This window comes from Mesoplodon mirus, assembly GCF_964341445.2.
Source record: "Mesoplodon mirus genome assembly, chromosome: 6".
Lineage (NCBI taxonomy): Eukaryota > Metazoa > Chordata > Mammalia > Artiodactyla > Ziphiidae > Mesoplodon > Mesoplodon mirus.
Window position 1 is genome coordinate 71,614,294 of NC_138982.1, and position 21,559 is coordinate 71,635,852.

Sequence of the window (21,559 nt, forward strand, 5' to 3'; positions counted from 1 at the left end):
CAGAGGTAGGCAGAGGGGCCCAGAGATGGTCAAAAGCCCCAGTTCTGGTGATGGTGGGAGAGGGAGGGAGAAAAGCAGCGGCATCAACATGTGTGGTGAGGACAGACCCTTGTCAGCAATGGTCTGGGCAGAGTCTCTTGGTTCCAGAAATGACACCTGAGAGACACATCAGGCACTGACTTACTTTCCAGCAGCGTAGACCTCAGCCGTATCAAAGAGATTCACTCCACTCTCGTAGGCAATTGTCATCAGCCGTTCAGCAACCTGCAAGAGGATGCAAAGGTCACGGGGAGGGGGAAGGGTAAGCTGGGATGAAGTGAGAGAGTGGCATGGACTTATATACACACTACCAAATGTAAAATAGATAGCTAGTGGGAAGCAGCCATATAGCACAGGGAGATCAGCTCGGTGCTTTGTGACCACCTAGAGGGGTGGGATAGGGAGGGTGGGAGGGAAACGCAAGAGGGAGGGGATATAGGGATATATGTATACCTATAGCTGATTCACTTTGTTATACAGTAGAAACTAACACAACATTGTAAAGCAATTATACTCCAATAAAGATGTTAAAAAAAAAAAGGTCAGTCGTAAAAGCCAAATACTTTCTAAAGCTGTGAAGCAACTTGGAATCCTCTGGTGGTCTTTATGAACATGGAAATTTCACTGACCATTCTTGTTTTTCTCAGTTGTATTAAAGAAAGGAAGAAAAAAGAAGATTCAACCAGCCTGAATAGGGTAAAAGTATCGCTTCCCTCAGACCTATACTGGGTACTGAGGGATTTCCTTCAGCGCTGGGATAAGTCAGCCACCAGGAACACAGTGAGATGGAGAGACTTGTGTTTCTCACTCTGCTTGGAAGACGTGGTTTGACAACATGCTCTGTGGCATAGCAATCTCACTGACCAAGAGGGTCATTTATATCCCTGGTGACTTCATTTCTCTTCTTTCTCTTTTCCCCAAGACAGTAGGTTCTGGCAGCTGGGTGACTCCTGACCTAAAAGCTTGTGACTTTTTTCCCTGGAGGCTTAGCAGACTGTACTGATGAACCAAAAGTTACATGGAGCTGGGACTGTTGGAAAGCTCCTGCCACGCACAACCCCAGGCACCATCACAGAACGACCACCAGCCGCACTGACACTACATGGAGAGGAGGGGGTGAGTGCACCGGCGCCTCACAGGTCAGCCTAAGACCTCCAAGCTCCTTGCTCCTTCCTGCGTGCTGCTGAACACAAGTGGCAAGTGCGACAGAAGAGCACAGGGAATCGCTGTAAACCACACCTTGAGGGATGGCTCTGGAGGGACAGCCATAAACAACACTGGAGAAAGGACATTTTTTTCATTTTGCTGATAGACTTATTAGGCAACTGAAAAATTACACACCTCACAAATATTTGAAATTGATTTTTCCATCATGTTTTTCATTGTGGGCTAAAGGTGCTTCATCAGCATTTCCAAGATAAACTCTTTTCCTGTTGTTTTTTAAATTGGCATACCAAGAAAATTGTCAGGCTAGCACAATGGACTCCATGCAAATCCTTTAGAATAATAGCAGCAAAAATGTTATTACTGCTTTAAATTTGCTACCGTTATGATATTTCTCTTAAGTAGAAGTTAAAAGTTAAGAACAGTATAGTTTTTCCATCATGACTGCCATATATATATATTTTTAAATTTTTAAAATATTTTTGGCTGGCCCGTGCAGTATGTGGGATCCTAGTTCCCTGACCAGGGGTCGACCCCATGCCCCATGCAGTGGAAGCATGGAGTCTTAACCATTGGACCACCAGGGAAGTCCCATGCCCTATATTTTAGAAATTATTTTGCTTGCTTGTACTGTGTATCATCCTTGTGTTATGTCACATGACGTACTAGTAGATTATGACTGGGAAATGTGTATAATAAATCTTACCTAGGGAGAAAGTTTAAGATAAGATGGAGAATTCTGAATGGAGAGTTGAACTAAATGATTGCTGAGATGTTTCCCAATCATGGGATTTGAAGATCCAAATGTGGAATAATGAAAAGAAATCACTGAACTAAGTCAGAAGATCAGTGTCCAGCCTTGAGTGTACCACTTACTGGATACATAAACATGGGCAAATCATTTGACCTCTCTGTGTTTTAGTTTCTTTATCTGTAAAATGAGGATGATTCTGTTCAGGCCCCCTAGGGAGCCCACAGGTCTCAGGGGAAGCTGACCTTACCTCCCTCTAAGGGGGGCCTGGTGGGCCTGACATGGTTCAGGGAAGGTCATGTGACACATCTGGGCCAATGAGATGTGAGAGGAGATTGGCTGAGGACTTCTGGGAACACTTGCTTGCAGAGTTTCTAGAAGCGACACTCTTTCCCTGGAGTTACTATTCTAACTGAGGTCTAGAATTCCTGCTGCTACCTGAGGATGAAGTTGATATACGAAGGAACACAGGGTCAGGAGAATCACTAGGAAATAGAGTGGAGGCTCTGAATGAGTCAACTTGGAAGCCTGCTCTATCTCTGCACTTCTAATTTAAAAGTAAAAATATTTTTTTCCCTTATTGGTTAAGCCAATTTCAGTTGAGTTTACTGTTACCTGCAAATGAAGGAAGCTTAACTATGTCACAGATGAGAAAACATAAATAAAACTCCAAAAATTAAGTGCTATAAGATGGTAATATACTCTTAGCATTATTTTAAAATATTATAATTCACGTGAGTAACATCTATCTTGGTTTTATGATGAAGCCAAATCATCTTTGGGAGGTACCTCACAGAGTTATCTAGTTTCCAGTTTGAACCCTTTCAATAATATTCCTGCCAAGTGGCTATTCAATAAATGGTTGAACTCTCCCAGTAATGGGGACATCACCACCTCCCAAGGTGGCACTAATGATTATGTCACTCAGCACATTACAGTGCGCTCATCCCGGGATCCCATATTTGTATCTGCTTTGTGCCTACGTTGCCACATGGAAATAGTTGAGCTCCATCAATTCAGCCATGGGTGTGACTGTGGTCTGGCTGTGCCTTCATTCCTCCTTGCTGGCAGTCTCTCTGCCAGGCCCTGGGGGGAAGCCACAGGTCCTCTTGGGAAGGACAATTGCTATTTGGTCTGCGTTTGAGGTGAGAGCCTCTGCAGTCATTCACAGCAGCTTTACTGTGTAGTTTTTAGAATCATAATTTTGAAATGATTTATTTCAGAGGCCAGCCCTGCATACTCTGACCTGGGCAAGCTGGGCTCACTGAAGCAGAAAGGAGACACTGTCAAGGGGAGGGCAAAGATGAAGGGGGAAATAATATGCTTACAGTTGATCCTTCTGCTCCGAAAGGGAAGATGTATTTGTCTTTCTCTGCTCCAAAAACCATACCAGGCAGTAAAAGGTTACGCACATGCTAGATACAGGGGATTATTAACTTTAGACCTCCTTCCTTCCTTGTCATTTATGGTGCATCTGATTAACGTCTGCAGCCATTGCTTTGATATCTGTGGATTTGCCTCTGTGCCTCCTCAACTCACCCTTCCTGATGCCAGTCAGAGGGCCCTGGAGTGGACCCTGTGATGACCACCCTGGTCCTCCTTCAGAGCTCAAGGACTTATTCCCCCAGCTCGTAGGAATGCTGCCATCAGAAGGCACCTGGCTAAAGAGAGTCACCTACCCCAAGGTCAGACCTGCCTCCCAGGGCTGCCTCTATCCAACGACTGGTCATACAAGGGATATAAACACTCAACTCCTCTTGCCCCAACTTGGAACAACCCTGCAGGGCCATCTGAGCTTCAGAGCTCCCCATGGGGTCAGCTGAGGTCATTGCTGAGACTGCATCATGGCCCGACTTCCTGATAACTGTTCTGCATGCTAATTTCCACCAGAGGTCTGCTTCCCAAGGACTCCCCTCTGCAACAAGCTCTCTGTGGTGACCTATGCCCAATACTGGGAACAGAAATTCAGACAGATAAAAATATGCAGATAAGACTCCTCCCTATGGATCTATTAAATAACATGGTGACCTTGCGAGTTGTGGAAAAGACCCTTTATCTCCCCAAGCATCTCCTTAGGAATGATAGTAAGAACTACCCTTATAAAGGGCTTGTCCTGGGCCAGGCACCAGGCTGAGCCCTTCATTAATCTTAAGGGCCATCATCTGTGTTTTACAGATGTGGCAATTGTTGGTAAAGGGAAATGTTAACGAATCTATTGTTAATGCAGAGTGAGCTGGATCCCACTGAGTGTATCCACTCAAATACACTATCCCTGACTCCTCAGTGGTATGGAGGAAGGCAAGAAAGGCTTGGAGGGACCTGAGGGGGTTTCCTCAGGGAAGCTGTTGGTACTCAATGCCTGCATAGCTCACTTAAGCCATGAAGGTAATCGTTAAAGGCAATGGTAAGAATATTACTTTGGTAAGCACTGCTCTGAATGTGTAAATGAAGGTTTAAAGGAGTTTTGTAGTAAATACAATTATTATAGGTCCCATTTATTGTGTGTTTGCTACCCTACATGGTTAATCTTTTCAACAGATCTTCAAGGTCAACATTATCATCCCACTTTGCATATGAGAAAATGAGGAACAGAGAGGTTGCATTAACTTGCCCAAGCCAGGGTGACCAACTGTCCCAGTTTTTCCAAGACTGAGAGGTATTAAAATGGAAACAATGCAAACTGGGACTTGTTGGTCACTCTAGGTGAAGCTAAAACACACAAAACACACACACCAGCAATAAAATTTTCATTAAGTTACTAAATATTAATTCCAAACTGGTTTGTTCTCTAATTATTGAGGCTGCACTGCACTTACAATAGATTGACAGCTTCAAGGGTTATTAATAGTCTAAATGTGAAAAATACAAGAAGCAAGATAAAATGGAAAATAATCTTTAAGTCAGTCTTAGCCATTTCCTGTGATTAAACTATTATCCTTGTGAAATGCCAGAATCCCAGGAACTGTACTGTAAAATAGTTTGCTCTGCATTTTCTCCAATCAGCATAATGGAAGCCAAAAGTAACTCACCTCATCTGAAATTTGACCTCCAAATGTCACCCATGTTCCTGGAAAAGAATAAATATTTGCATGTGATTCATAATCATTTTTCTAATATTGCACATTAAGGGAAACACTTTTTCTTACATCAGGGCTACTTCAGTAGGTTGTTCATGAAGGTACTTGGATGAGGGGCACTTGGGGGCTGAAGTCCTGCCCATCCTCCTCCTGTCACTAAGTTCCCCAACAGGGATCTGTATTCCTCTGCATCCCTCCGGATGCCTTTTCTTCATTCAAAGGCCCAGTATATGCTAATGGCAGCCCTGTCTACTAAATTCTTTTTCTTCTGACATAGGACCATGTATGCTGCTGTGCAAGAAGCCCCAAGCCCACTTCAGTGCACACCCATTCTTGCTCCAGCTTAGCTAAGAAGTTATCAGTTCTGAAAATGAAGGTAAGACCTTGGGTCACATTTCTCCCTTTCTTTGCCTCCAGTGAGGGACTCTATTTTGTGTTCTCTATTCCCTTTCAAAAGGAACCCTCTCAGGGGTCCTTCCAGTCCCTACTTCCAAGCCCCAGGAGATGACACTTAAGCATCTTCTCTCTTATGACCTGCTACTCCAGAATGGAAATTGCCATTGGTTTTGGGGTGGGGTAGAGGCAGTAGCCAGTGTGAGGTTTGGGAAGGCAAGGAGGAGAGGCATAACCAGTAGCCAAAGATTTGCATTTATAAAACAAGAGGGAAGCAGACACAGAGTGGGCTGTTTCCACTCCAGTCTATAGTCACCTCATTCGTATTCATAATTCTCTCCTTGATCTTTTTTTTTTTTTTTTGAGCCATAATTACATGCCAGGCGAAGACACTGCACCCAGGTGCTCAGGACAGTGAGGTGACTGCCTCAGCTCCTCTGTCTCAGGAGCTCACAGTTGACAATACTATCGACAAATGCTATGACGGAGGCAAACACAAGGCAGGAAGGGAGGGAGTGCTCTATTCAGACTGGAGGTGGCCCTCAAGAAAGACTTCCCAGAATAGGTGACACTTTGGTTGAGTTGCAAAGGAAGGAGCTGAATGAAGAGGGGAGGGACAGGCATTCCAGGTACAGGTAAGAGCATGGGCAAGGCAAGTAGAAAACTTGAGTGGGCTGATGAGCCACGGCGTGGGCTCCTGCCCCAAGGAGTGAAACATGATGTGGAGAGGGAGGGGTGGCAGGAGGTGGCTGGACACCATTCGTGTTTGTGGGGGCAACGAAGAAATATGGTTGGAAACTTACGTTTTGTGGTGTGTAATAACAGGATAGCTACTGTTTATGGAACATCTTCCAAATGCCAACATTACACTGAGAAACGTGTATACTTTCATCTCTAATAATTTTGACAAACTTACAAGGCAATTTTATTATCCCAATTTCCAGATGAGGACTCTAACATCAACCAACCTAATAAGTGATACACTCGGGATTCCTGCACATGCTGGGCTTCCTTTCCACTGCATTTTGCTGCCTCATCAGTAAGCTTCCAAATTAATTATGGCACTTGGATTCATATTCCATAGAAGCATGTTGATGTAACTGTACCTGTTTTCTTCTTAGTTCTCAGGGACTAAACAGAGGTAGAATATAGGTTATTTTACTGTTACACTCTACATCCCCAGAGGTTGTAAATGGGTGGCTTACAGATTGCACTCAGCTTGCAGACTTGTTTTGCCTGGCAAGAACAATGTTGACCCACATGATATTTTAATAAACTTGGAATAAGTTATCAACATTTTGATAACTTAAGAGATTAATCTCCTTGATCTTAGGAGATATTTCTTTTACTTTTTTTTTTTTTTTGCGGTACACGGGCCTCTCACTGCTGTGGCCTCTCCCGTTGTGGAGCACAGGCTCCGGACGCGCAGGCTCAGCGGTCATGGCTCACGGGCCCAGCCACTCCACGGCATGTGGGATCTTCCCGGACCGGGGCATGAACCCATGTCCCCTGCAGCGGCAGGTGGACTCTCAACCACTGCGCCACCAGGGAAGCCCGAGATATTTCTTTTAAAAGTCTGATTTCTAGCTTCTCTTAACAACAGAGGATCAGTGTCCCCACATGGCAGACATCCCCTAAATCTGAGGGGCAATGCCCCCTGTGGAAGGGCTATACCCTCCCTGTTTAGTCAAAGGTCACACACTTTCCTTTGTATTTCCAACACTGAAATCAATTGGCAGTTGTTATTTAGTACCATGTGTTTACTGCTATTTTTCTTATTGTAAAATTTAGAGAAAAATGGACTTGTGCATCTCCTAAAAAACAAAGTTTAGTATTTCAAGAAAAAATAGGGGTGCACTTTTTTTTTGGTGGATGTGAAGAATATCCAAACAAAAAATATTTACAACAGAAAAATTACAACTTAAGGCACTATAATTAAACAAGCCACGACTGGTACACAGAAAAGATGGGCGTTGGGAAACTTAATGGACTGAAGAAATGGCGGCATTTGTTTTGAATGAGAATAAAACAAATGATCTGCTGTGAAATGCAGTTCTCTATTAAGTGAAAAAATTGCCTTGGCATCTAAACCTTTTTACAGACAACACTTTTATAAAAGAGTTTCTTTTGAATGTAGCAGAAATTGTGTCCAGAGCATAAACAAGCACTTGCAAATGTTCGTATAATCAGAAACATTGTTGCTCAGCATGTTAAAAATACGGCTGAGGGCTTCCCTGGTGGCGCAGTGGTTGAGAATCTGCCTGCCAATGCAGGGGACACGGGTTTAAGCCCTGGTCTGGGAAGATCCCACATGCCACGGAGCAACTAGGCTCGTGAGCCACAACTACTGAGCCTGCGCGTCTGGAGCCTGTGCTCTGCAACGAGAGGCCGCGATAGTGAGAGGCCCGCGCACCGCGATGAAGAGTGGTCCCTGCTTGCCACAACTAGAGAAAACCCTCGCACAGAAACGAAGACCCAACACAGCCAAAAAATAAATTAATTAATTAATTAAAAAAAATACGGCTGAGAACTTTCAGGATAAGTTAAATTATTGGTGGCATCTTCTATTGCAGCAAATGAGCACACAGATATAAATAACAGCACACTGTTAGCTATATTTATTTGTGATGTTTTGTGAATCTTGGAGGGGTCAAAGAATTTTTGAACAAGAAGTCTCTGCAAGGCAAAATTACTTTGTGATGAGAAGGGTCTCAGACCACTGGATATAGAAGGCACTGTTCCAAATTGTAAGTGTTACTACAGGTCAGGTTCTCACAAAGGGTGGGGCTGACCTTGGACCCATCAAGTGACAGATCAGAGGTGACAGTATTTTGTAGGGGCACTATGCATAAATCCATTAATTTCCTCATTCATCAGGAATTGCTCGGGCTAAAACGAAACAGGCCATGGATTCACTAATTAATATCATGAATCAGCTATTCTTCTACATCTTGGAGCAAAATCAGGTCAGTGTTCGCTTAATGAATTTGCTGGCTTACTTGTGCTGTGATGTTGGAGAGAATTTTTTTTTAACTGTTCATGACATCAAAGGAAATAGTCCCATTTCCACTTAGCAGCAAAGATTGGCTCAAAGTCCCAAGCTTCTTGCTGACATACCTCATCAACACCTTGTGAATATTTTTCTATTGGGGCATTCAGAAGTATTTGCACAAATGTCTCATTTGCTTCTCTCAGTACTGACAACAAAGTCTTTGGAAAATTCATTTGTTAAAGAATAATTTGGTTCATCTTCCAACATTGCAGTCAGTTTCCAGATATGAAAATGGTAGCCTGAAATTTATTCTCTGAAATGGGGCTTTTGAATACTGGATTTCACGCTTTAGGAAAATAAACTAGCATTATTTAGCTTACCTTTCTTAATTAATTTTTGATAGTACAGATGCAGGGCTATGAAGTTATCAAACTGTACTACAAAATGGTATTGAAGACTATGACAACATTGAAAGCTGGGACTGTACACCCATCTTGGAGGAAATAATCTTCCTATCCACATTGGGAAGAGCTTATGTTTAGGAGCAGTTTTATTCCAAAATTAATCTGAAAAAACTACTTACCAACCCCAGTTTACATATTTAAGGCTGCATACCATACATCACAGAGAAAACCACAGGGCCTGACTGACATTTTGGTACAGAAGAAAAGACATTAGGTTTCTGATGTCAGGTCAAAGCAGTAATGAATTATAAGGTAATGATAATAATAATAATAAATGTTTTTCTTTTTCAGTTTTAGATCAAAAGTTTAAATATAAAATAGAATATGGGTATCAGTGCTGCGGAGGAACGGCTGTTGGCCTGTGGTGGGTTCAAGGTCCCTGGATGGTCGGGGGCTTCCATGCTCTGCTTCTCCCCACTGAGCTACTGCCTGGTGCAGAGGAAGCCATGGCTCTCTGGATCACCAGGAACATGAGCATTAATGCTGAAAGTAAGTTGAAGGTCAGTATGGCAGGCGCAAAGTACATGCCTGTGGCCACTGTTGCAGCCTCTAAGCCCGGGCTGAGGCCAAGAACAGCTCTTGGGGACATCGGTAACAGAGTCAGTGAAGAGCCACAGGCCAAACTGCCCCTGAAGCAAGGAAGCAAAAACTTTAGCTGCTGGAAAAGTTATTGCTAAAAAACTACCAAAACCTCTGGAAAAGACTCCTGTACCTGTGCTGGAGCCCCAGCTGGAGCCAGAGCCAGAACCCTAGCCTGTTAAAGAACAGAAACTTCCTCCTGAGCCTATTTTGGTTGATACTCCCTCTCCAAGCCCCATGGAAACATCTGGCTGTGCCCCTGCAGAAGAATACGTGTGTCAGGCTTTCTCTGATGTAATTCTTACAGTGAATGACGTGGATGCAGAAGATGGAGCGGATCCAAACCTTTGTAGTGAATATGTAAAAGATATCTATGCTTATCTGAGACAACTTGAGGAAGAGCAAGCAGTCAGACCAAAATACCTACTGGGTCATGAAGTCATTGGAAACATGAGAGCCATCCTAATTGACTGGCTAGTGCAGGTTCAAATGAAATTCAGTTACTCCAGGAGACCATTTACATGACTGTTTCCATTATTGATCGGTTCATGCAGGATAACTGTGTGCCCAAGAAGATGCTGCAGCTGGTTGGTGTCACTGCCATGTTTATTGCAAGCAAATATGAGGAAATGTACCCTCCAGAAATTGGTGACTTTGCCTTTGTGACTGACAACACTTACACTAAGTACCAAATCAGACAGATGGAAATGAAGATTCTAAGAGCTTTAAATTTTAGTCTGGGTCGCCCTCTACCCCTGCATTTCCTTCGGAGAGCATCTAAGATTGGAGAGGTTGATGTTGAGCTACATACTTTGGCCAAATATCTGATGGAACTAACTATGTTGAACTACCATATGGTGTAATTTCCTCCTTCTCAGATTGCAGTGGGAGCTTTTTGCTTAGCACTGAAAATTCTTGATAATGGTGAATGGACACCAACTCTACAGCATTACCTGTCATACACTGAAGAATCCCTTCTTGTTGTTATGCAACACCTGGCTAAGAATATAGTCATGGTGAATCGTGGGCTTACAAAGCACACGACTATCAAGAACAAGTATGCCACATCTAAGCATACTAAGATCAGCACTCTAGCACAGCTGAATTCTGCACTAGTTCAAGATTTAGCCAAGGCTGTGGCAAATGTGTAACTTGCGAACTTTGGAATACTATAAAATCTGCAAATAAAATTGGCACCATGTGCCATCTGTACACATTATATGTTACATTTATTTACTTTTAATAAAGTTGTAGTCCTTTTTACTAAAAAAAAAAAGAGTATGGCTATCATATATATTTACATTAAGTTATATGCCTACACCATAATGTAGTAAAAACGAAGAGTTTGGTTCCTTCTGGGGATTCTGTCATTCTTCCATTCAGCTTACTTTGTTTAGGTAGGCTACATCCTTGGCCCTTTAGACATTTGTTATTTATATCTTTTATAGTTACTTGTTTACAAACTTTATATCCTTTACTAGAGAGTAAGCTATCTGAGGGTTAGGATTTTATTTCATTTATCTTCTTACCTCCACAGCCCTAGAATGAAAGTGAGTCCTTAGTAGGTGGTTGGTAATTATCTGGTTAAATTGAATTGAATTGGCTTTTTGACTATCATTAATGTACAAAATACTGGGATAGTTTCCCACCAAATAAACGTTTATTTTGATTTATAGAAACATGAAAAATGCTCATCAATAGTCTTCAGTTCTAGTCCCTATGAGATTGATGTGTTTCTCCCCATCCCCTGGTACCCACGCAGCAGTGCCCACCCCCCACCCCCAGAGAAGGGCAAGTGGAAGGTCCTTCTCCCTGGCTGCAAGTCCTGGGGGTTGGGGGTGAGGGCACAGTGTAGGCAGGGTCCACCGCCACCCATGAGGAAGAGTTGCCACTTAAAAATGGGACATATTCCCTCAGGATGGAGAGGGATCAAGTGGCAGCTTTCCAGACAAGGGAACTCTGCTTGTACGATTTTATCTCTACTACCCCCCTCCACAAGATATACAGTGGGTTATTAATTAATACAATTCTCAAAAACCTTTGGTGGCAGTTTCCTTGATCATTTTTCTCCCTCTAATGAGAACACACCTGCTTGAGACATAGGATGGTATATGATTATTTCACTGTGAAATCTCAAATTAGTGGGATGTCATTTAGAAGATCATTTTACTTAACTGACACTTGTTATTTCTAACCTTTTAAAAGCAGAGGGAGTATAAAGAGAACTTTGAACTGTTATTGTGTCTTCTGATGAAACTCCTTCATGTACCAAGAAATATATGCTTTGAAAACCTCTGTTTGAGGCCCTTGGCATACACCTACCAGGGCATAGAAAATGATCGGTGAAACATAAAAAGAAAATGAAAACTACCTTGACACACACACACATACCTATCTTGGTTACTTAATTACCTTGGTGGTGGTTTACAGGGTATTTGCTAAGCGTAAGTAAACATGCATATCATTTAAATGATCCCCTTGCCTGTATGAAGACATATTTAGATATTCAGAAGTAATAATGTTTGTGCAGGTAGGCTACCTCCCTGGCCCTTTAACATCTCACATCACCATAGTGCAATTATCAAAACCGGGAAATGAACACTAGTACAGTACTAGTAACTAAACTACAGACTTTGTTTTGAATTTCATTTTCCCTTTTTTCTGTTCCAGGATCCTAGGCAGGACCCAACATTGAATTTCATGTTCACGTCTCCTTAGTGTCCTCTGATCTGTGACATTCCTCAGTCTTTCCTTGTCTGACACTTTTGAAGAGCACTGATCAAGTACTTGATAGAATGTCCCTCAATTAGGGTTTGGATCATTTTAGGTTTATAGATTTGGTGACTTCTTTTTCTATACTGTAGTTTGACTTGTTTATGTTTTGGATATATTTTTTGTAACTATCAAGAAGGCAATATAAAAATGCAATTATAATATTTATTATGCCACAGTTAACTTTTCTTCATTCTTTTATTAAACAAGTATTTATTTGAGTCTACCATGTGCCAGGCCTTGTACTTAAATTATCAGGATACAACAGTGAGAAAATTATTTCTCCCCTCATGGAGATTTAAAAGGAAAGACAGAATAATAATAAATAATAAGAAAAATAAGTTAAATACATAGTGTTTATTTATGAATGTTAATTTCATCAATAAATAAAATATAAAATGCAGTTGACTGGTGAGTGTTAAAGAAAGTCATGTTTATAAGGTGGGCTACAGTAGGTAAAATGTCAGGGGATGGGGTTGAGATTTTAGATGGGGTGGCCAGATAAGGCTCACAATGAAAGTGGCTTTTGAGAAAAGACCCAAAGAAAGTAAAGGAGCTTGCCATGCTGTTACCTTGGGGAAGAACGTTTCAATGGGGAAAATGGGGAAAACAATGTGGAGGGGGCTTACTTGGCATGTTCAAGGTCAATGAGGAAGCCAGTGTGGCCAGAGAAGAGAAGATGAGGTCTGAGGGGTAATGGGGAACAGATTGTATGGGGTGATATCAATCACAAGAAGGAACTTGGAGAGGAGTTTTAAATAGAGAAGTGACACAGTCTGACACTCTTTGAAAAGGAACCTCTGCTGTGGTGTTGATGGCACACCTCTGAGGCTGAGGCTGAAGCACCAGCACCAGTGAGGAGGCTGTCGTGGTAAATCCAGGTGAGACATGACAGTGGTTTGGTCTGAGGTGGTGGTAGTGAGGACAGTCAGAAGTGCTTGAGTTTCTGATAGATTTTGAAGGAGAGGCAATAAGATTTGCTGATTAAAAGGATGTAGGGTGTGAGAGAAGGTGAGACTTCAAGTACAACATCAAGGTCAGAGCCAGGGGAGAGTAGAGAGCCAATTCAACACACTTCACTCTGGATTTAACAGTTTTTAAGTTTGGTAAATAGCGCACACATTGACTCCAGGTTAATGTAGTCAAGGCTGACCAAATGATCAAGAATCTACTGGTGTTTACAGTTATTCATCTGTTACATCACTGAAGAATTTAAGGCTGGAGATTCAAACCCCAGATCTCAGTGAACTTAGACTACACACTGCACAAAATTAATGTGTTCACCATCTCATTTTAATAGAATTATTCCCAGAGAGAAGTAGAACTGGGGGTGGGAGCATCCCCCCCAAATTTCATGGAAAGCAGGAAACAGAGTGTAAGCCCAAATCAGTGTTGACTTGGAGGATGAAGTGCTAAGCTGTTGGCCACTACCTGACACCAGGGCCAGGGCATTCCTTGCACATTCCAAGTGCACTGTGTGCACTTCCCCTCTTAGCTCTGGGCTGAGTCTTCTGAGAATGGAACCCTTCCCCATGTCCTTACATCCAAATCCTACTTATTCCTCAGGACCCAGAACTTCAGCCTCAGAGTCCAGTGCTGCTGGACCAGTTCCTTAATACTTCCTCTCCTGTAGGTCTCTGTTCCATTAACTCTATGACCCTAGGGAAGTCCCAACCTCTTGATTTCAAGTTTCCTCACACAGAAAATTAGGGACCTTAAGCTTCCTTCATCTCTATGATTTCATGATTCTGTGGCTGGGCTTTGAAGGGTGAAGAACTCATCCCATTCTACCACTTTGAACAACGCATTATTACCACACCAACCATATCACATTGTAACTACTTAAATTTTTTTCACATATGACTTGTTCACCAGACTGCATCTGTCCTGAGGGGAGGGACCAAGTTTAATCTAAATCTTTAATTCTAGCCACTGAAGTGAAGCCTGGCACATAGTAGGTGTTTAATAATCATTCACTGAATCAGTAAATAAACACTTTAAAAATGTGGGTGTCCAGGGATTTCCCTGGTAGTCCAGTGGTAAAGAATCCACCTTCCAATGCAAGGGATGTGGGTTCGATCCCTGGTCGGGGAGCTGAGATCCCACATGCTGCAGGGCAACCAAGGCTGTGCTCCACAACTATTGATCTTGTGCACCTCAACAAGAGAGCCCGCGTGCTGCAAACTACAGAGCCCATGCGCCCTGGAGCCCACGCGCCACAACTAGAGAGAAGCCTGTGAGCTGTGACAAAAGATCCCATGGGCCTCAACGAAGATCCTGTGTGCCACAACTAAGACCCGACGCAGCCAAAAAAGTAAGGAAAATAAACAAAACAAAAAAACTCGGGCATCCAGCCCTGTAAGAAATGTCTCTAACATGAGAACATGTTGGTTGTTTCCCTGATTCACTACATTGGATCAGAGGTTTTCAAGCCTGGATGCACATTTGAATATACTGGGGAGCTTTCAATGACTCTGCTGACCTGATCCCTCATCAGACCAGTTAAATCAGAATCTCTGGAAATAGGACCCCCAGCATCAGAATTCTTAAAAGATCTTCAGATAATCCTAATTGCAGCCAGGGTTGAGGACCATAGTTCTATTTTTTTTAAATATTTTATTGAAGTATAGTTGATTTACAATGTTGTGTTACTTTCTGCTGTACAGCAGTGACTCAGTTATACACATATATATTTTTTCATACTCTTTTCCATTATGGTTTATCTCAGGATATTGAATACAGTTCCCTGTGCTATGTAGTAGGATCTTGTTTATCCATCCTGTATATAGTAGCTTGCATCTGCTAATCCCAAACTCCTAATCCTTCCCTCCCACAAGCCCCTTTCTTGGCAACCACAAGTCTGTTCTCTATGTCTGTGAGTCTGTTTCTGTTTCGTAGATATGTTCATTTCTGTCGTATTTTAGATTCCACATATAAGTGATATCATATGGTATTTGTCTTTCTCTTTCTGACTTATTTTGCTTAGTATGATAATCTCTAGGTCCATCCATGTTGCTGCAAATGGCATTATGTCATTCTTTTAAATGGTTGAGTAATAGTCCATTGTGTGTGTATATATATATATATATATATATATATATATATCAAAATATATGTATCTATATCTATATATATCTTTCTATCTATATCACATTTTCTTTACCCATTCATCTGTTGATGGACATTTAGGTTGTTTCCATGTCTTGGCTATTGTCAACAGTGCTGCTATGAACATAGGGGTGCATGCATCTTTTTGAATTATAGTTTTGTCTGGGTATATGCCCAGGAGTGGGATTGCTAGATCATATGGCAACTCTATTTTTAGTTTTTTGAGGAAACTCCATACTGTTTTCCATAGTGGGTGCACCGATTTACATTCTCATCAACAGTGTAGGAGGGTTCCCTTTTCTCCACACCCTCTCCAGCATTTATTATTTGTAGACTTTTTAATGATGGCCATTCTGACTGGTGGGAGGTGGTACCTCGTTGTAGTGTTGATTCGCATTTCTCTAATAATTAGCAATGATGAGCATCTTGTCATGTGCCTATTGTCCATCTGTATGTCTTCCTTGGAGAAATGTCTGTTTAGTTCTTCTGCCCATTTTTCGATTGGGTTGTTTGTTTTGTTGTTGTTGTTGTTATTGAATTGTAGGAGCTGTTTGTATATTTTGGAAATTAAGCCCTTGTTGGTCACTTCATTTGCAAATATTTCTCCCAGTCCGTAGAATGTCTTTTCATTTTGTTTATGGTTTCCTTTGTTGTGCAAAGGCTTATAAGTTTGATTAGGTCCCATTTGTTTATTTTTGCTTTTATTTCTATTGCCCTGGGAGACTGACCTAAAAACATTGGTATGATTTATATCAGAGAATGTTTTGCCTATGTTCTGTTCTAGTTTTATGGTGTATTGTCTTATATTTAAGTCTTTAAGCCATTTTGAATTTATTTTTGTATATGGTGTGAGGGTGTGTTCTAGCTTCATTGATTTACACGTGGCTGTCCAACTTTCCCAATATCACTTGCTGAAGACACTCTCTTTTCCCCATTGTATACTCTTGCCTTTTTTGTCGAAGACTAACTGGAGGACCACAGTTCTAGACTCTTCACATACTGATATTTTAGTACCTCTTCCTTTTCTTTACACTCTGACTTGCCTTTCTAATTCTTTTACTCAGCTGTTACTTTACCATTCCCATTTTCAGAGGTTAAGTTACTTGCCCAGAGTCCAAGTAACTAGTAATTGGTGGAGTTGGAGCCAGGATTTAACCAATGTCACACTCTTAATCACAGTATGGTATGGAAAGATTGCTGTTCTTTCAGGAAGATAGGTGAGTTGCACAGTTACCTTAATGTTCATATTGATGCAGGATCAAAACAAAACAAACAGAAAGCAGATACCTAGAAATCTGGCCTGAGAGAAAGTCTCAGAAAATGGGATTGAGATGTATAGACAGGTGACAGAGGTGAAGAATTGGCTTATTGCCTTTGGTGCCCTCTTGAAGGGCATGGAATGGAGCTGTCCTCCTGCTGGGGAGGCAGCAGAGTGAGTGGCTAAGTAGCAAAACAACATTCTGAGCAACCCCATTGTGGCCACTGTAGAAGAACTGGATGTAGACCTATGTCTGGGCATGTGGGACATAGCTCAAGGCTCTATCTTTTTCAAATGGTACAGACAAAGCATTCTTTCTTATATCTGGTTTGTATTTGTTTTCTACCGAGCCTGGCCCTTATTATTGGATCCAAGCTGCAGTCTGGTCTCTCGTTTTTTGGTTACTAGTGTACTGCTAATGAGCATCTGGCCTGAGATAACAGGAGTGATAACAGCCTAGTCTTTACTGTTTTACTTTGGTTACCTTTTCTTGCAAGAGCCAATAATACTATTTAAACTCTGGGCAGGGAGAGGGGCAATGAAGGGCTGCTTTCACACCTGCACTTTATAAAAGAGCTTGAAATAGCAATGCAACTAGGCAAGGAAGTGGTAAAGGCCATGCAGAATAAAAGTGGGCTCTCAGGCAAGGGAAGTGCAAGTAGTATACTCATTCACAGGCAACTCTGCAAGACCTGAAGAATTCCATGTATATAAAGATGAGGAAGTGAAGTGGTAGAGAAATGACTTTCCACAGGTGGTTAGTGGTGGGATCTCCAAGGCCGTGGTCTCCCCCAGCCTCATGCTGTTTTCTGGTAATGATGTCTCCCCATCTCCCCCACATACTCTGCTCCAGCCAAAATGGTATGGCCTAGCGTTTGCTCTGAATGCTTGTAACAATATCTTGCTTTCATGAATCTTCCCACTTTCTTCCCTCTGCCAAATGCCTCCTGACTGAACCTTCCTTATGATAAGTTTTACATCTGTTTCTGCCCACAAACTTCCTTGTCTATGGATGAAGAACAGGCCACTCCTCCGGGCCACCTCCCTGCTCCCAGATTCTCCCATTTCCACCTGAGGACAGGTTTTATCTTGTCTTCCCATGAGACCTCATGCACAGAGCCATCCTAGGCTTTAAGCTCTCAAACCCTTAAGAGCCAGGACTGAGAGTGGAGTCACAATGAGATGTACCTGTCATTGAAGGAATTCTTGGGTGTATTCTTGGGTGTATGAAGGAGCAGAGTGTACCAGTGGGCAAGGCAGTGGCAGAGGGGAGCCTGGTCTTAGATTAGGCAAGGCCAACGTAGAGCTGGCTGGCTGGGTCTTCCAGAAAAACCTGTGGACCTTCTTCTAATACTTGTCTGAAGGCTGGCGGTTTTGAGGGTTAAACGTCTAGGACTGACATTACATCCTTCACGATCCTTATAGAGAATGTACAAATATTTGATATTTTCCTTCTTTCTTTGACTTAAAGTTTTATGTACTTTTAATTCCGAGGGATACTGCTAGCTCCATTTTGTCTTAAGATTTGTTTCAGGGCAACTCTACCTGGAACCACTTTGTTTTGTTTCTCCATTAATCTGATCAGTAAAGTTTAAAGACAAGGCGGTGTAGTAACAGAAGTAGGATGAAGGATTGGGGGAGAAGTTTAGAAGAGGCAGTTTTGTTCTATAAAGCAGAATGCCAGGGTTGACAGTCCCCTCAGGAGCTGCTGCGCACATAGCATAGGAATGAAATTTCACTGCCTTAAATCTTCCCCCAGAAAGCAATGACCCACTGCCCAAATTTAAATGTTAGAATTAATGATACCTAGTAATGTAAATCCATGGCTAAAGCTTCTTACATTTCCTCATGTAGGTGTGACTCCTGAATTGGTTGATTTAGCACCTTTAGCCTGTTATGAAAAGTTTAAATAAAATAAAGCCAAAAAATTCTTTGATGAGTTTTTCTTCCTAGGGTGTTTTAATTTTCTGCCCACACTATTGGAATGAATATTACTACTTTTATAATAAGAAGCGAAAGTTTAAAAAAAAATCCGTATTGCTTTACTGGGAAATCCATTGATAAACAAGGATTCTAACAAATTACAACTCTTCCTATTTCCTGAACATGAAAAAGAGGCAGAGGCACTGTTTACATTTTGTTCATACTGTTTACATTTTGTTAATAAGTTTCTTGGTCAAATTTCTTATGTTTTATTGTACTAATATTTACATGCTGAAAATTATTTCTTACAACAAAGTTTCCAGGGCACTTATAACCAGCATGCATCATTAATGTGCCTTATTCATTTTGTTCTTTGGAAGCACTCCTATAAGAAACGGACAGAATAGTGGTGCTGGGAAAACTGGACAGCTGGACATGTAAAAGAACAAAATCCGAACATTTTCTCAAGCCACATAAAAAAATAGATCCAAAACGGATTAAAGACCTAAATGTAAGACCAGAAACCATAAAACTGCTAGAAGAAAGCATAGGCAGAACACTCTTTGACATGTCTTAGCAATATTTTTTTTGGATCTGTCTCCTCGGGCAAAGGAAACAAAAGGAAAAATAAACAACGGAACCTAATTAAACTTAAAAGCTTTTGCACAGCAAAGGAAACCATCGACAAAACAAAAAAACCTACAGAATGGGAGAAAATATTTGCAAATGATATGACTGATAAGGGGTTAATATCCAAAATATATAAACAGTTCATACAACTCACTATAAATAAACCCTGAAAAACAAATAAGCTGACTAAAAAATGGGCAGGAGACCTGAATAGATATTTTCCCAAAGAAGATATACAGATGGCCAATAGGCACATGAAAAGATGCTCAGCATCACTAATCATCAGGGAAATGCAAACTGAAACCACAATGAGATACCACTTCACACTTCACACCTGTCGGAATGACTATTGCCAAAAGGACAATAAATAAAAAATGTTGGCAAGGATGTGGAGAAAAGAGAACCCTAGCACACTGTTGGTGAAAATGTAAATTGGTACATCCACTGTGGAAAACAGCATGTAGGTTCCTCAAAAAACTGGAAATAGAACTACTATATGATCCAGCAATTCCACTCCTGGGTATATATCCAAAGAAAATGAAAATACTAATTCAGAAAAATATATGCACCCCAATGTTCACAGCAGCATTATTTACAAGAGCCAAGATTATGGAAGCAACCTGAGTGTCCATCAACAGATGAATGGATAAAGAAGAAGTGGTGTATGTGTGTGTGTACACACACACGTACACACACAAATGGAGTACTACTCAGCCATAAAAAAGAATGAAATTTTGCCATCTGCAGTAACATGGATAGACTTGGAAGGCATTATGTTGAATGAAATAAGTAGGACAGAGAAAGATAAATACTGTATTTTATCACTTCTATGTGGAATCTAAAAAATAAAACAAACAAATGAATATAACAAAACAGAAACAGACTCACAGATATAGAGAACCAACTAGTGGTTACCAGTGGGGAGTGGAGAAAAAGGAGGGGCAAGAGAGGGGTAGGGGATTAAGAGGTACAAACCATTATGTATGAAATAAATAAGCTACATAGATATATTGTATAGCACAGGGACTATGGCCAATATTTTATAATGACTTTAAATGGGGTATAATCTATAAAAATATTGAATCCCTATGTTGTACACCCCAAACTAATATAATATTGTAAGTCAACTATACTTCAATTAAAAAAAAGAAATGTACAGAATATTTAACATAAGTGGAATAACACTGTTGGAATAAAATTAGACACTATGGGATACTAGGACTAAATGGCAACTTCTGTTTTTTTTAAACAAATTCAGATATTTTCAATATCTTATTCTAAAATGGGATCTATCATTAAGGTTGAAAGTATGTATATATATATTTTTTTCTTTTTCTGTGAACTCCTAACATGGGACCTAAAACACAGTATGTGCTCAAATACATATTTTTATTTTTATTTTTGGCTTTATCTCTTGTCTTTCCATAGTAAGTTACTATGAATAAGAACTCTCTGGAAAAACACTACTGTCAAGAAGTTTGAAAGTCAAGGTGACCTCCTTTACACTTACTTTTATCTTTAAAAAGTTCACGGCAAATCTTTATCTTTGTGCAGGGATATATTTCTTTGATAGTTCAGTGAGTTATTCTCCCCCAAACAGTAATAATTTTGAATAACTCTGGTGTAGCTGTACATAAAAGACAGTTTGTGCTCACAGGACTATCAAGATATACTGGGAAATAAATTTTAATTCCATGGCGAGGCAAAGAAACTTTCTTAGTGAAAACAAGATAGGGATAATATATTGTGAAAAAGAATGAAAAAATTTTGTAACAGTCCTTTCAAATTCTCCCTCTTGTGCTGTGAGTTTCATGATGCTTATTGTATTAAATATCACTAATGAAAACTCAAAGTTGGAATACAAAGTGCTTCACATGCTTTTTGACTATGAAGTTTTTGAAATGTAGAGAAATTAAAACTGAGGAAATATATAAAGGATAATTTAGCAAAAACTTAAAGATTTTAAGAAGTTCCCAACCCTATTACACTCAAGTTAACCCAATTCCTAAGTTTCCCTGTAGATTTATATATTTACATACAAAGATTAGCTTATTTTATCTGTAGCTGTTAATGATTTCAGTTTTTTCTTTTTAATCTATAATGTCCTTTTCCTTTTCTATTTCTAACTAAGCTACAAAGGTCTTCCTCTTTCAGTGACTGTATGTAGAAATTTATCATGTTGAAGAAAACAGAGCAATACTAAATCATAAAACCATGTTGGTATATCTTTAGTTTTAGGAGATCCCGTTTAATTCAAATTCTACATAGAGTCACTCACCTTTGAAATGATATTTTATATTATACTGAAAGCTTAATTGTGGTATGGAAGAAGCCCAGAACAGCTCCTGGCAGCCTCATCTGGACACTGGTGCCCCCAGGCTTTGGCACTGAGGCAATGGCAGTATTATA

The 21,559-nt window shown here is 40.8% G+C and overlaps 1 protein-coding gene and 1 pseudogene across 6 annotated transcripts in view; one reads left to right on the plus strand and one right to left on the minus strand.

Moving 5' to 3' along the window:
- The window catches only part of KCNAB1 (potassium voltage-gated channel subfamily A regulatory beta subunit 1), a gene marked incomplete at its 5' end in the record, with an annotated part of 420,311 nt that overhangs the window by 78,100 nt on the left and 320,652 nt on the right, over positions 1-21,559 (minus strand). For all 5 annotated transcript variants that reach the window (XM_082625460.1, XM_082625457.1, XM_082625458.1 and 2 more), the window contains 2 exons: positions 185-264; positions 4,984-5,021. In XM_082625460.1, the coding sequence (XP_082481586.1) occupies positions 185-264; positions 4,984-5,021 (118 nt within the window). The remainder of the gene's footprint in view (positions 1-184; positions 265-4,983; positions 5,022-21,559) is intronic.
- LOC309806486 (G2/mitotic-specific cyclin-B1-like) lies at positions 9,327-10,726 on the plus strand (annotated as a pseudogene). The gene has a single exon. The product of its transcript is annotated as a G2/mitotic-specific cyclin-B1-like (transcript).